The 16,526-nt window shown below is 43.0% G+C and overlaps 1 protein-coding gene across 2 annotated transcripts in view; it reads left to right on the top strand.

The window, feature by feature from the left end:
- Positions 1 to 13,746, top strand: part of slc39a14 (solute carrier family 39 member 14) — a 28,963-nt gene extending 15,217 nt beyond the window's left edge. The window contains exons 4-9 of one of the 2 annotated variants that reach the window (XM_061730699.1): positions 554 to 723; positions 1,720 to 1,842; positions 5,883 to 6,056; positions 6,156 to 6,384; positions 6,486 to 6,670; positions 11,456 to 13,746. In XM_061730699.1, the coding sequence (XP_061586683.1) occupies positions 554 to 723; positions 1,720 to 1,842; positions 5,883 to 6,056; positions 6,156 to 6,384; positions 6,486 to 6,670; positions 11,456 to 11,608 (1,034 nt within the window). In that variant the 3' untranslated portion in view covers positions 11,609 to 13,746. The remainder of the gene's footprint in view (positions 1 to 553; positions 724 to 1,719; positions 1,843 to 5,882; positions 6,057 to 6,155; positions 6,385 to 6,485; positions 6,671 to 11,455) is intronic. The other variant, XM_061730700.1, reaches the window with a different exon arrangement.
- The last annotated feature ends 2,780 nt before the right edge of the window (positions 13,747 to 16,526 follow it).

Raw genomic sequence — 16,526 nt, 5'->3', positions numbered from 1 at the left:
GCATCTAAAACAACTCAACGGGATGCTCGTTTTTCTGCTTTTGGGTTGCGGTTTCTGTACGACGGGCCTGGAAACGTCCAGCGCCCCGGGGGCGAACCGGTGACCTCTCATCAGCATCCGTCCTCCCGCCGCTTTGCTGCACTTTGTGTCTGCGGTTATGTAACTGGTGTTTACCTGCAGGCCGACTCATCAGTGCAGAAACCTGAGCGGACCGGGACAATGTGTGTGTGTGTGTGTGTGTAATTACACCCTCCAATTGACTTCCTTACTGATCAAAAATAATGACTGGGTTTTAAAAACAGCAAATTATTACCTTGGGATGAAGGTGGTTTCAGTTCTCTTGAATGACGTGAAGAACAATGAGCCTCTTTCCTCTGGAGGCGTCTTTCGTTTCTTCTCAGGTTGATTTGATCACTTCTTCCTTCCTTTTCCAGGGAGCTGATCGGTTGGTGTTCACATTGTTACCCCGCTAATCAGTCTAATGAGTGGATCCCTGGACTAACGACGTGTTCTCCTCTCTCTCTGTGCCTCCTCTGTCCTCTCCGGTGATCAGTGTGGGGTTATGGGATCCTGTGTGTGACACTGATCTCGCTCTGTTCGCTGATCGGGGCGAGCGTGGTGCCCTTCATGAAGAAAACCTTTTACAAGCGACTGCTGCTCTACTTCATAGCCCTGGCCATCGGCACGCTCTACTCCAACGCCCTCTTCCAACTCATCCCAGAGGTAGTGTTGATTTTGTCGTGCCTGTCGCTGCAGTGCCCCGACGGCGGCTCAGAATACCGGTTTTTAAAAAGAAAAGATGATTCAAGATTAAACATTTTCAGTTGTATATATTATATGTATATATTACATCCTGAAATAGAAAGAAAATAAAAGGGATCAAACCCGAATCAGAAACACACGAAAGCTAGTTAAGCCGGAGTTTATGCAAACCTTTCAGCTGCACGGCATTTAAACCCCGATGATAATGGAGAAAAATGACTAAAATAAATAAGTGCCTGCTCGTCTGCGGAGGAGCTGGAGCTGGTTCGGGAGATGAATACGGACCTGAACACCTGCGATTAAACTAAACACTGAACAGAAGCGCCGCCAGAGCCGAGCTTCAGCTCCAGTTGTCCCGTAGATCCCAATAAACGTTTCTGAATCTATCAACATAACCGATCTTTTACAAATAAAAAGGTCTGTAACTGTGAGGCTGTAAATGTTTTCAGAAATGCGAGTAGAAAACAAAAGCACAGATTAGGTCTGAGTGTACATTTATCCTTCCATCCATTATTCTACTCCACATTTAAACAAGATGATCGAGTTGTGATCTCAGCTTCGACGTCAACACCCTCGTGAAGGAATCCAGGCCTGCTCCCCAGACGGCAGCCAACCCACAAAACTGTCACGGATCTCAGCGTGCACACCCGTCATAATTGGCTGCGCGGTTGTGAAACTCCCTGCATTCAAAACCTCTGCGGAGCCCCAGACCCGCGTCCTTCCCGCCGGCGTCCGTCTGCAGAGACGCTGGGGCGAAATACTCGTACAAAAATACGCCTTTTAAGTTCCCTTAGTTATTGTTCTTGTATTTGTAAAACAAGAATAAAAAAACAGCTTGTAATAAAGTCTCTGTTCCTCCCGTCGTTTCACCACCCGTCATGTTTCCTAGCAACACAGAAACAACACTTCTTATTTAACACCATCACAAACTAACATCTTGTTCCTTGTTCGGGGTAGGCCTTCGGTTTTGACCCGCTGGTGGACTTCTACGTGTCCAAGTCCGCGGTGGTGTTCGGCGGCTTCTACCTCTTCTTCTTCACTGAGAAGATCCTGAAGGTCCTCCTCAAGCAGAAGCCTGCGGTGAGTTCACAGACACACCGCCGCACTTGTTTTGCGATCTGACGGTACTCGTGCGTCTGCCAACGCCGCCTTCAGCAGCTGTGAGGAGAAGCAGTTTGGGTTTGTGATTATAGGTGTTTTTCTTTGAGATATTTAGGTTTTTAGGGGTTAAGGAAACACCAGCAGAGACCCGATTCACTCTGGACGAGGTTGATCTGAGATGCTGTGGTCATTTGTAATAAGTTACTCCTCCTTCTCTTTCTCCTCCTGAATTCAGTTGGTTTGAACTTGACTGACATTTTAATCTGCGTCCTGAATCACTTCTGGTTCATTTTATCGCCACCTCTCATGCGGGAGTTGTGTTGTTCCTGGTCTGAACAAAGGCGACGCAGAGCTGCATCCTCATCCTGCTTCAGAGATGTTACGCCATAGGCTGAATTAGAGGTCAATGTTGTAACATTTCTTTTTACTGGTGAGGTTAAATGAAATTCTCTGAGCAGGTTTTATCTGTACGTCGCGACTGGTTCGACCAGTTAGTTGAGGTTCTGGTTTTTCACTGACATAAACAAAAAAACATGCAAACGTTAAACGACATATTCTGCTCATATGCTGCTCAGATAATTATACTCCACGCCTTGTTTGCTTTGGATTTGTTTTGTTTTATTAGGGTGTTGGGCGTCGTTTAGCCCACGGCCGTCGGCAGACTTCAGTAGGAGCTGATGGAGATTCTTGCTCAGAGTTTCCTGCTCTACGTCCCGTAGTGACGTGGCCTACGGTTGATTAGTTTCATGCTTCACACGAGTCAGCTGAAAACTCTTGATTGTTTTCTAGAAATGTTTGGATTTGAAGGACGATTCATCGCTTCATCGCTGTTTTCCAGGGCTCTGTTTAAGACCTCGCCGCTTTGCTAATTACAGCACTGTTTTACTGTTTTAGTCCCAAGGAGAAAAACAAAAACTGGATGCAGTAATGCATAAATGTAGTGGTTTCATTCAGGAAATGCAGCAGATGCAAATGCAGGCTGGAGATTCTGGCACAGTTGCTCCACCTGGTGGTGACTCAGAGTAGAGACCTGAAGTTCCTCACAGCCTGATGAGCATCCTAGTGATCACCCTAGTGATAATCACCCTAGTGATCACCCTAGTGATCACCCTAGTGAGCATCCTAGTGATCACCCTAGTGATCACCCTAGTGAGCATCCTAGTGATCACCCTAGTGATCACCCTAGTTATCACCCTAGTTATCATCCTAGTGATCACCCTAGTTATCACCCTAGTTATCATCCTAGTTATCACCCTAGTGATCACCCTAGTGATCACCCTAGTTATCACCCTAGTTATCATCCTAGTTATCACCCTAGTGAGCATCCTAGTGATCACCCTAGTGATCATCCTAGTGATCACCCTAGTGATCACCCTAGTGATCATCCTAGTGATCACCCTAGTGATCACCCTAGTGATCACCCTAGTGAGCATCCTAGTTATCATCCTAGTTATCACCCTAGTGATCACCCTAGTGATCACCCTAGTGATCACCCTAGTGATCACCCTAGTGAGCATCCTAGTTATCATCCTAGTTATCACCCTAGTGATCACCCTAGTGATCACCCTAGTGATCACCCTAGTGAGCATCCTAGTGAGCAGCCAGATGAGCATCCTAGTGATCACCCTAGTGATCACCCTAGTTATCACCCTAGTGATCCCCCTAGTGATCACCCTAGTGATCACCCTAGTGATCACCCTAGCAAGCATCCTAGTGATCACCCTAGTGATCACCCTAGTGAACACCCTAGTGATCACCCTAGTGATCACCCTAGTGATCACCTTAGTGATCACCCTAGTGATCACCCTAGTGATCACCCTAGTGATCACCCTAGTGATCACCCTAGTGATCACCTTAGTGATCACCCTAGTGATCACCCTAGCAAGCATCCTAGTGATCACCCTAGTGATCACCCTAGTGATCACCCTAGTGAACACCCTAGTGATCACCCTAGTGATCACCCTAGTGATCACCTTAGTGATCACCCTAGTGATCACCCTAGTGATCACCCTAGTGATCACCCTAGTGATCACCCTAGTGATCACCTTAGTGATCACCCTAGTGATCACCCTAGCAAGCATCCTAGTGATCACCCTAGTGATCACCCTAGTGATCACCCTAGTGATCACCCTAGTGAACACCCTAGTGATTACCCTAGTGATCACCCTAGTGATTACCCTAGTGATTACCCTAGTGATTACCCTAGTGATTACCCTAGTGATTACCCTAGTGATCACCCTAGCAAGCATCCTACTGAGCATCTGACCCTCGACCTGCTGATGCTGTTTCGCTCTTTGACCTTTGAGGAGGCGCATCCTGGTCTTATTTCTTTCGACTTTTCCCTTTTGGGGTCTCTTCAATGGACCAGAATCAGCTGTATTCACCACGTAGAAACCAGAGATGTCTCTCTCGTTAACCAAATGTGATAAATATCCAGTAAAGAAACATATTACATGTGGTTAACTAGAGCAGTGGTTCCCAACCTTTTTTCCTTGGAGGACATAAAAATATTTCTGAAAAATGTCTCTTAATATGAGACCAACATTTTTTTTACATTTTTCCTTTAACAACCTGTCGGAGTAGATTAAATGTTGAGTAATGATATAATAATAAGGAATGAAATCATTTCCTGTATTTGTCACCAGTGTATAAAAACACAAAAGATATTCAGGACATTCATAAATTATTCCTAACAATGTCTTATGAATGACTCATTCGCAAATATCATTTTTACAACTGCATATCCTCAAAGCAGACAGTGATCTCTGGCGCCCCCCCAGGGGGGGCCCGGACCCCAGGTTGGGAGACACTGAACTAGAGAGACGACAACTGCTGGCAGATTCCTCGTACGTCTCTACGTGGTTGATGAATAAAGCTGGTTCTTCTCCCTTCACGGGTCTGCAGTGGGTCATTCATCTCAGTCCTCCTCCTCCTCCCTCTGTCTCACCAACCAGCTGCATCACCTTTTTCACCTCATCCATAAATCTCCTCTTTGGTCCTCACCGCTTTTCTTTATTCCTGGCGGCTCCATCTGCACCACCTGCTCACCATTCCTCCTCTCCAAGTCCAAACCATCTCAAGAAAAATGCACTGAGAAGTAAAAAAGCAACCAGTCTGGCTAGACTGAGGTCCTGCATGGTTCCGATCGGACCAGTTTTTCTTTTTCTTTGTTTGATTTTTCATCATTGAGATAAAAAAAGCAGACAGGAACATTCATCAGCTTCATCAACTTGTTAGAAAACTTAAGTTGAAACTGAGGGTTTTCTTCAGAAATAAGGCATGTTTTTCTTTTGATGCTAGGAAGAGTTTGGTTGCAGCCACTTTTATGTCTGTGCTGGATTACGGTGACATTCCGTATATGCATGCATCGTCTCAATGCCTCCACTCGCTTGACACTGTTTATCATGGTGCATTGAGATTTATTACGAATATGAGAGCTCTCACTCACCATTGTACATTGTATGCCCGGGTGTGTTGGTCGGCCTTGTCCACTCGCAGGCTCAACCACTGGTACATTTTCGTCTATAAGGCTATACTTGGTCTGATTCCAATATATTTACAGTCATACATTGACCGTTAAGAATCAGGAGGCTACCATCTACGCTCTCAGGAGCGTCTGCTACTCTCTGTCCCTAGAGTGCATACCGAGCTGGGAAAGAAGGCCTTCAGGTATGCTGCGCCTTCCTCCTGGAACCAGCTGCAAAACACCTTGAATCTCAGCGAACTGGTCTCACTTAATGCTTTTAAATCCCTCCTGACAGATCTTGAGATGTCCAATTCTGCCTGCAAATGCTATGAGTAATGTCAACAGTGTTTTGTTTTGTTATGTGTCGTGTCATATGTCATGTTACTGTGTTGCTGCCTCTTGGCCAGGACCCTCTTGTAAAAGAGATTTTTAATCTCAATGAGTTTTTGTTTCTTGGTGAAATAAAGGTTAAATAAAAAAATAAATAAATCAGCTGTTTCTATGTCAGTTTTCTCGTCGTATGGGTCACAGTTCTGGTTTCCCTCCATCTCAGGGCCAAGGCCACAGCCATTACTCCGCTGCCGATCAATACTCCACACCGGACACGGACGTGGAAGAGGGGGAGAAGGAGAAGCTGCAGCAGAACGGAGAAGCTGGCACTCTGCCTCGGGCCAAAGTGGACGCTGGGGAGGGAGAGCTGATGCTCAGCCCGGAGCAGACGCCGCAGGTAACGCCTGCTGCTGGCAGCTTATTCATCCCACCAAGAAGCTGCAGAAGGTTCTAACACCTGGGAAGGAAGATAGATGTTGATGTCTTCATCTTTCAGGACTCCCAGGACTCAGGCGGGGGTTCCGGCAGGCACGGCGGCGGCTGCTACTGGCTCAAGGGCACCACCTACTCCAACATCGGCACGCTGGCCTGGATGATCACGCTGAGTGACGGTCTGCATAACTTCATCGACGGCCTGGCTATCGGCGCCTCCTTCACCGCCTCCGTCTTCCAGGGCGTCAGCACCTCCGTGGCCATCCTGTGTGAGGAGTTCCCTCACGAGCTGGGTGAGTCGGCCGCCCTTCACCCGCCATTCAGCCTAATCTGCAGAAACTTGCAGAGACATCACCGGTTCTGGCGCTGACGCTCCTGATTTTGTGTCTTCCAGGAGATTTTGTGATTCTGCTCAACGCCGGCATGAGCATACAGCAGGCGCTGTTCTTCAACTTCCTGTCCGCCTGCTGTTGCTACCTGGGCATGGGATTCGGCATCCTGGCGGGCAACAGCTTCTCCCCCAACTGGATCTTTGCTCTGGCGGGGGGGATGTTCCTCTACATCGCTCTGGCAGATATGGTCAGTGGTTATGAATCATTGGAAAAGGCCAGGAGACAGTCGTGAGCCTCCTTAACTCTGACAGTAGTCTGAAAGCACATGAAGCGAAATGAGTAATGAGTACAGGTAATTCTCAAATACCTGTCGGCGCCGGGTCAGTACCGGGTCGAAAACACAATAAACTGAACAATAGCACTTGAAAAATGTTCCTAACCTGGTTCGGACCTCCGAACTCGGAGCTCCTCGACGGTCCGGTCCGTGAGCAGCTCCGGGGCTCCGGAGCTGAGCTAAATACTTAGCCCATGCAAAGATCATACTCATAGACAAATATAAATGACATAAAAAAACGGAACTTACCGCTGACTCGTGTGCAGTTGCCGGGTCCGTGCTGTGGGAACTGATCCTTTTATGAGGGTAAATGTCGATGCAAAACCTTTCTACTCTCCCTCGCTGTTCAAACAGCCACCACTTGTAAACAATGGCGGACGCCCCGGCCGGCTGAGCTGGTAGTGGGCGTGGTTTCAGCAGCGGAGGAGACCGAGGGCGTGGTTTGCATTTTGGTGACGTAAAGAAAATGCACAAATCCAAACGGCTCACAGAAACCACATGACACTGGGGGACTCTGTAAGGTGGGGGGGAGCAGACCTTGCAGATTTTCATGGGGTATCATCTTTTCTGAGTTGGCAGGGTGAGGGGAGACCACTTTATATATGTTAAAACAAGAAAAAACGTGTTTTTCATAATAGGTCCCCTTTAAGTCCCAGTTGTGTGTCTTAAGTTGGCCCTTAAGTGTCCAAAACTGAGTCTAAAACATCTTGGGACAAAGTTATTGATTGTCCCACTTAGCAACAGTAACGAAGGGGGGCGGGACTTACTGACAGGTCAGTTGATGCTGTTTTTTTTGTATTTTGTATTTATTTATTTAGCACAATTTTTTTTTTAAATAGTGCAAGGAGGGAACGAAGCCCAGAGGGCTTGTACAGAGTTCCACCCCCGTCATCTACTGTAAACAGAAAATTAAATGTACAAACATAGGAAAACTCTCATTATAAACATGAAAAGAAAACAAGGATACATAATAGAGAATACATTGAAAAATTAGGACATGAGATGTTTTTTCAGCAATTTTTTGAAGGATATAAATGACAATGTGGACCTCAGAGACATATCTAAATTGTTCCAGAGTTTAGAACTTCTAAATGAAATATTAAACTGATGAAAAGATGTTCGACAGAAGGGTAAATGTAGATTGACACTGTGTCTAGTTGAGTATGAATGCAAGTCAGATGAAAAACTAAAGAAATTATGAAAGGTGTCCGGAAGATCTTGCTTATTGTTGATAAACTTGTGCACAAATAAACATGAGTGAAAAACATTGAGTTTATGAATGGGTAATATAGAGTATTTTTTGAACAGAGGTGCGGATGGATTATGTCTATTGGATCTAGAGATTGATCTCAGGAATCTCTTCTGGATTATCAGTAGTTTGTTAAGGGAGGATGGATAAGTTGCAGACCAGACAATATTACAGTAATTCATATATGGAAACAGAAAACTATAATACAAAGTTAAGTGAGCGGAGTGATGGATCAGGGGACAGACTTTCCTCAGTATACCAAGCATCTTCATAGATCTTTTGCATACTTGATCAATATGGTTTTTCCAGTTAAGGCCTTCATCCAGAACAACACCCAAAAATGTGGTGTGAGGTACCTGTTGGATTTCAGTTCCGTTAATTAATATTTTGGTTTCTTCTTTTGTATGAGGTTTGTTTTTGTTGCAGAAGATCATGAAGTTACATTTTTTTATATTGAGAGTTAATTTATTAATCTGGAACCAGTTAGAAACAGTTTGTAATTCATTATTTACCAATGCAATAAGGGACTTGAAGTCATCATGAACAGCTGTTAAACAAGTGTCATCAGCAAATAATAAAGGAAAAAGATTATTGCAAGACATAGGCATGTCATTAATGTAAATTAAAAATAATAAAGGACCCAAGATTGATCCTTGTGGAACCCCAAAAATAATTTTTGATTTGGTAGATGATATACCATTAGAGAAAACAAACTGTTGTCTATTGTCTAGGTAATTAATCAGCCATTTGAGGGCAACATTCTGGATTCCATACCTATCAAGCTTTGAAATAAGAATTCTATGGTTGACTGTATCAAATGCTTTGCTTAAATCAAGAAAAACACCAAGGGAATTTTTTTTCCCGTCCAGAGCTGAAGAAATGTTATTGACAAATTGTAGCAATGCATGCTCGGTAGAATATTTTTTACGGAAGCCATATTGATGTTTATAGAGGATGTTGTTAACAGCTAGGTGCTTGGAGATTCTTACATAAACCAATTTTTCCAAAATCTTTGAGAGACAAGGAAGTATGGATATTGGCCGATAGTTGCCAAACTCCTTTGTGCTACCAGATTTGAATATAGGAATGACTTTTGCGATTTTAAGTTCTTGAGGGACAATACCAAACTGAAGAGATAGGGAAAAGATGTGGGTTAGAGGATGAATGATGTAATCTATAGATTCTTTGATAAGACTACTTCTAATACCATCGTGACCTTGAGCTGTGTTTTTTAAATTCTTGGTAATTTCATAAACTTCTTCAGTACTGGGAGGCTCAAACACAAAAAGAGATGAAAATGTCCCTTTGATAAAACTACAAGGATTAATATCAGAGTCCTTTATAGTCGAGGCCAAGGAAGAGCTGACGTTGATGAAAAACTCATTGAAACCCTCAGCTATATCTCTCGAGTCACAGAGGGGCCCATCCTTTCCCAACATCTCAGTAGGTACAACAGCTTGAGTTTTTTTCCGATTAAGCAACTGGTTGATGAGATTCCAGGTTGACTTAATGTTATTAAAAGCTTGAGTAAACTTATTAGCGTAATATGATTTTTTTATCTTCCTTAATGATTGAGTAAATTTGTTTTTATATTTTTTGTAAGTTTCAACATTTTCAGAAGTAGGTTTACTAATAGCTTTCCTATATAGTTTATTTTTCTTACGAGAACACTTTTTTAACTCGTCTGTCATCCAAGGTTTCCCTTTGGGTGAGTTGATCTTGGTTTTGAAAGTGACCAGAGGAAAGTTAGTCTCCAGAATTGAATTGAGAGTAACTAGAAATAACTGATAAGCTTCATTAACATCTTGCAACCTGAGAACCTCATCCCAGGAAACAACACTGATAGAGGATTTAAAGGACTCCATATTACGTTTGTTAAATTTGCGATATTTAGTTTGCACATGATCAGACTTATTGCATTTATAATTTCCATTGGTATGTATTATCTGAAATATCGGGAAATGGTCTGAAATATCTGAAATTAATAAACCAGAGGTGATTTCAAAATCCAAGGAATTGAATAAAATGTTGTCAATGAGTGAAGCTGAAGATCTGGTGATTCGAGAAGGCTTAAGAATTAAAGGGAAAAAATAAGTAGAATATAGTGCGTTTAGGAAATCAGCTGTAGATGGCAATTCACTCTTGAAGAGATCAATGTTGAAATCACCCAGAAGTACACACATTTTATGTTCATTGCTTACATTTTCCAAAGTGGAAAAAAGTGCCTCACTAAATGTGGTGGGGTCAGCATCAGGTGGTCTGTATATACAGCCAATTATAATAGTCTTCCCATTAAAGGGACGGCAAGATGGGATTTCGATAAACACAGATTCCACTAGGGTACCTTCAAAGTGGACACTCAGTTCATTTCTAGGGGTAAAATCGAAATTATTGGACACATATAAAGAGACGCCTCCTCCCACTCTGTTCTGTCTGCAAGAATGGATAGCATTGTACTGAGATAGGGGGTAAAGGTCTGTAATATCATCATTTAACCAGGTTTCTGAGAATGCCATCACTGAAAAGGAATGTGTCAAGGTTGATAAATATAATTTTAGGTGATCATAATTTTTTGGGATACTACGAACATTTAAGTGCATAGTTGAAAAAGTATGCAGCACTGAATAATCATCATGGAAGAGAGTATCAGACAAATCATTAAAATGATCATCAGAGAAATATTCACAGGATAGTTTTATATTGTTGGACTTTTGAAGATTTAAATCAGGGTTGAAAAATTCATCATATATATTGCAATTTTCAGTATTTAATTCAAATGGGTTAAAGGCTAATGTACTGATATCAGGGGGGATAGTCACCCCAACAGGAGCTAGGCAAGTGGATGACATAACATGATGTGCAATTTGTCACATGATTATGATGAAAAACCATAGATCCGTAAAAAAGAAAAAAAGACACATCCAGATTAGACTTGAGTCATTCATACACATCTAGCTCTTTCAACTCTCTGATAATTTTAACCTTCGCCTCCTCTGGGGAACCATTAAGTTTAATGAACGTCTTACAGTTGGAAGTCCATGTTGACTGAATTTTCCCCTGTTTACGAAGGAATCGAGCTTTCTTAGCAATGTCTGCATTTATTTTCGTCAGATGCTCATTTAGATACACATTTGTTCCTCTTAATAGTCTCCATTGCTTTAGGAGCTCAATCTTGTGTTTCCTGTTAGTGAACCTGAGAATGATGGCCGGAGGTTGGTTGTTGTTTCTTTGTGGGAGAGGGTGGCATGCTTCTATAAAACTGCGGTCTACAGCAATCTTCTTAGTCTCCAGAAAGGAAAGGTGTTTTGAAGGCAAAAGGTGGTAAAATAATTGAAACGTATTTATTTGAAAGCATTGCTGCTTTATGAGGATGTTACTTGAGGAAAAGAGCTGCAGCGCTCCCCGAAGAGGTGTAATAGTCTCACTCTGTTTCTGTTTCTGCGCTTCAGTTTCCAGAGATGAATGAAGTCAGCCGAGAGGAGGAGGACGCCGGCGGCAGCAGGTTCCTCATCACCTTCGCCATCCAGAATGCTGGGCTCCTGACGGGCTTCTCCATCATGCTTCTCCTCACCATGTACTCGGGACAAATACAGCTGGCGTAGCACCAGACTTCTCCCGCCAGCGCCGGTTCTGACCGCTGGAGAAGACCCGGACTCCTCCTGTCCAGTGATACACCAACAGAGGAGTCCGGTGGTACTCCAGCGGTCAGAGCCGGCACCGGCGCCAGCTCTGACCACTGGAGTACCACCGGACCGGACACCTCCCGCTGGAATGAACTGTTGGAAGAGGGACCTTGGTGGAGGACGGTTCAACCACGTCTCTCCTGACCTGCATGGAGTTTGAGGGGAATTTCGCCGTGCGGCGGGTACGCACTGGTGAAGACAGTCGAGTCGCTGCGCACGTGCAGCTCTGACGTGCAGTAGATCTGAGGTCGGTGAAGACAAGTTGATATTCAGCCACAGCATCTCTCAAGCATTTATTTCCATCCCGTTCTCGAGCGTTCCGCCTCTCTGTGTCCGTCACCCCCCCCGAGATTCAGTACACGCAGAATATCTCTGATCTCTGTCATCGACGTCGTGAAAGCACAACCAGGGAGCTGCGGTACGACCATCTCCAAAGTCCTCCATCTCTCCATTCCATACCAAGGAACATCTCTAAGGACCTACACTGACTTCCAGCTGGACTTAATCATCCATTGGTTGATTTTATATTTTTGTACAGAAAGGAGAACGTGTGAAAATGACTAAAGACCAAATATGACCAGAGCTTTGAGTGGCAAAGGGCTCCGCAGCCACGTATGGAAGTGCACGCCTCCCGTTTCTCCGTACGGACTCGTCTACATCCCCGGCATGCAGTCGGTAGCTCTTAATGAATCCCACGTCGGACCTGTGAAGCGTCCAATGTTTGATTTCAGATGCTTCATCCATCCTGGCAGCATTTCTCTGTAGTTTACCATCTGTGCCCTTCATTCAGATAGAGATGAATAGTTCTAGCCTTTTAATAACTTGTATTCTTGAATTTAAAGTGCAAATCTTTGGTCTCCACCCATCCTTTAGATTCCTTTCCCCTTTAGGATTATCATTAATTTTATGGTCTGGCAGGCATTTTAACTGAATACTGTAAGCTGAATCAATCAAACGTGCGTATTTTGCCTTCTGTAACAGGTGAACAGCATTTCTTATTTTGCATTTTGTTTCTTAAATTGTGATGAAAAACGTTCCCAGCTTCACGTTGCGTGGCCAAAAGTATGTGGACTTCAGCATTTCTGTTCTTCATTGTTTGATCAAAGCTGTCTTTTTATTTATGTTCCCAAATCTTACGGGCAGAAATATCACATAAACATACACAGTGTTAAGAAATTAGTTTTTATTGAGCATGAGCTGAAAAATAAAGAGCTATTAGTGACAGCTATAAAGAGCACTGACAGATAATCTGTTCCAACTCAAAACTGCTTTGATTCGGGTTGTTTTTGGTTGTTCGTCCACATAACTTTGGTCTCGGATCGCGACTTAAATCTGGGAGGAACCAGTGAAAGGCGGTTTGTGATATTTAGTTACTGGAAGGTTCAGGAAACGGTTGCTGGTGTTTGTTTTTATTTTCTTGTGAACGTTTTTGAGCTTAGGTACCGTGGGAAACCGTGAGTCCGTAAATGAGTCTGGAGGGTCACCGGCGTTCAGATGGGCCGCACAGATTCTTCAAAATTCAGCCAAGCCTCAGCTATCCATCAGTACATGCTACATATTATTCCTTAGCGACAACGTGAGTGTAGATTAGAGCTTTAGTTATTATTTATTAGTGATAGATACTTGAACTGGTAAATGCTGACTGTCATATTCATTTCTGTAACTCCTGGTTGTTGAAAGCAAGCCATCGAAACGTACCATGTGGTACAGTATTACTGCTGCTTACCATGTCTGATTTATGGGATTATTTATTATTTTTTTAAGCCATAAAATATTTATTTTATGCTTTACAACCCAAGCCATTAAAATCACAAAAAAATTCAGTCTTTTCGTTTTATCTTTGTTAGTTTTAGGTTTATTAGAAAAGGATCAGCTGACACGATGTGTAATGAAACCGTGCTGCTTTGCACATTTTGACTGTGTATTAAAACTGTGTTAAATGCAAAGCTTAAATGTGAGCAAATCGTATCCAGCCCGCTCTTGATTCGCTGAACTTCAGACGATGAATTCACGTGGACAGAGGCAATAAAACTGATTTGATTTTGGCAAAATAAAAAAAGACTTCAAACAGAAACGGTTCCTGTTTCAGTGTTACGCAACCATGCTGACAGAATATTAACTTTCCAGATGTTTTCATTGTCCTGATGCGTTGTTATACTTGTTATGGATCATTTTGACAAGTATCGTACTTAATGTATTCTGTTGTTAAGCCTTATCTGTGACACTGACTACTTTCTTTTGTTTTTATAAACATTCTTTTCCAAGAAGACTGTGTTTGCAGTGTCGTTACTGATTGAGCATCAATCTTTAGTTTGATGTATTTGGCAGATGACCAATTAAAAGTTTGATTTATCTGTGGATTTAGTGGCGATTCTTTTGACTTGATGTTTTACCCAAGTGTGCAGTCCTGCTGAGTTGTGTATTAGAGCTCCACTGATGTCTAAAAGTATCTATAAGTCCTTACATGTGTACGGAAGATATAAGTGTACACTCACCGGCCACTTTATTAGGTAGACCTGTCCAACTGCTCGTTAAATTTCTAAGCAGCCAATCACATGGCAGCAACTCAATGCATTTAGGCATGTAGAAATTGTCAAGACGACCTGCTGCAGTTCAACCGAGCGTCAGAATGGGGAAGAAAGGTGATTTAAGTGACTTTGAACGTGGCATGGTTGTTGGTGCCAGACAGAGTATTTCAGAAACTGCTGATCTTACTGGGATTTTCATGCACAAAGATCTCTAGGGTTTACATAGAAGGTCAGAAAAAGAGAAAATATCCAGTGAGCGGCAGTTCTGTGGGCGCAAATGCCTTGTTGATGCCAGAGGTCAGAGGAGAATGCCCAGACTGGTCGAGCTGATAGAACGCCAACAGTAACTCAAATACCTTGTTACCACCGAGGTTTGCAGAAGAGCATCTCTGAACGCACAACACGAACCTTGAGGCGGATAGGCTTCACCAGCAGAGGACAACACCGGGTGCCACTCCTTCTAACCCTACCCCTGCTAACCCTAATGTTATGGAGCCAGCCTCTAATGGTCAGAAAAGAAACTGCAAATGTTTAGGGACACAACAACAATAGCTTCCTTCAGATCTTCTTATGCAATCTGTGGTGGCCACATATGAAGATAGGTCTTTATATTTCTCCCTGAGCTGTACCTGCAAACTACAAGGCTGACCTTTGATCTTAGGGCGACCGTGTGACTGCAGGTGAGATGGATGAACATAGTCTGCAAATACCTAGAAACAGCTTTGAATGTCAGGAGGTAGTTCACTATTTTCTTCCTTTTCAGTAGTTTAGGTGAGGTTTAATTTTAGTTTTTTACGAGAGGAGTCACTGTCCATTATTGCTGAACTCAGGTTTTCATCACTTGTTTTTGGCTGTCGTTGTTTGATCACTGTCTGGTTTGGATCAGCCACCAAACTAGACAGGCACAGACTGCAATGGACAATTAGGTCTACAGAGAGGATAATTGGGACTAACCTCCCATCTATCCAGGACCTGTACCTGTCCAGGACCAGGAAACGAGCAGGTAACATCTCTGCAGACCCCTCACACCAGGACACAGTCTGTTTGAACTCCTCCCCTCTGGACGGCGCTACAGAGCTCTGTAAGCGAAAACCTCCAGACTCAGAGACAGTTTCTTCCCCCAAACTGTTGCTCTGATGAACTCTCATCACTCATAGAGTCTCAGAGTAATCAATCACTGTGCAATAATAATAATAATAATAATAATAACCACAATCATATGCTGTAACAATGCACCTTTCAATAACCATGTCTACCTCATTCCTGCACCTTTCACTTAAAAAAAAAATTGTATATACGACATTGATCATTTTTGCAGATCTCCCGTGCATCACAGAACTTTGATCCAGTGTGCCTGAACCAAGACGTCTTATGGGCTCCCTCGTCAGCCTCCACGGCCGGGAGAGAGCTGCTCATCTATGTTTTAGATACCTGTCCCAGTAAAACTAACGCGGCTTATCTTCCCAGAGCCACCGCTCTACGTCATCGCCCCCAGAATGCATTGCGCAGGTAAAACATGGCGCCTCCCGCAGGTCAAAATATGTGATAAACATTGTAGATTTTTAAAGCAATTAGATTATTTTATGTGTTTCTAACAACATATTTTAGTATAAGAGAACAATTGTGGCTAATTAGGGACTACATGTCTTATTAGCCAGGGTTCCTTTTAATAAGAGCTGTCATTTGTCTATTTACTGTACAGTGAGCGAAATAACCGGAGTCAAATTCCCTGTCTTGTTTGACCTGACTTGGCCAATAATCCTGATTCTGATTCTGAACTAGAAACAGCTTTGAATGTCAAGGAGGTAGTCCACTATTTTCTTCCTTTTCATTACACTTTTAATAATTTGAGTCAGTAGTTTAAGTTAGGTTTAATTTTAGTTTTTTTTTACAAGAGGAGTCACTGTCCGTTATTGCTGAACTCAGGTTTTCATCACTTGAACCCGCTCAAAAGTGTGGAGATGTCCAGTGGACTTCAGAAACCTCCCCCCCTATTAGTCCACGGGCCAGAGCCCAAAATTTCACTTGTCAGAACCACTCAAGGTGACCAAACTTACTTATGATTTTTTAAAAGATCTACGTCTGTAGATGATATTTTGGTAAGATAACCCTTCCTGAGTGGTAGCTAGATCAGAGTTATCAGCTCATGAAGTTACCACCCCCTTCAGAAAATTACATTTTAGATGCTGGTGAATATCATGTACAGGATATCTGTCAATGTTTCACAATATTGTCTTTGGTATCATTTTAAAGGGAACCTTTTAAGCATTCATTCAAGCTAAGATGTGAATCTTTCTGACCAACATAGA

The sequence above is a fragment of the Cololabis saira genome, chromosome 9, assembly GCF_033807715.1.
Source record: "Cololabis saira isolate AMF1-May2022 chromosome 9, fColSai1.1, whole genome shotgun sequence".
Taxonomy (NCBI): Eukaryota; Metazoa; Chordata; class Actinopteri; order Beloniformes; family Belonidae; genus Cololabis; species Cololabis saira.
The sequence above is the reverse complement of the archived record's forward strand: the minus strand, read 5'-3'. Positions and strand labels throughout refer to the sequence as shown.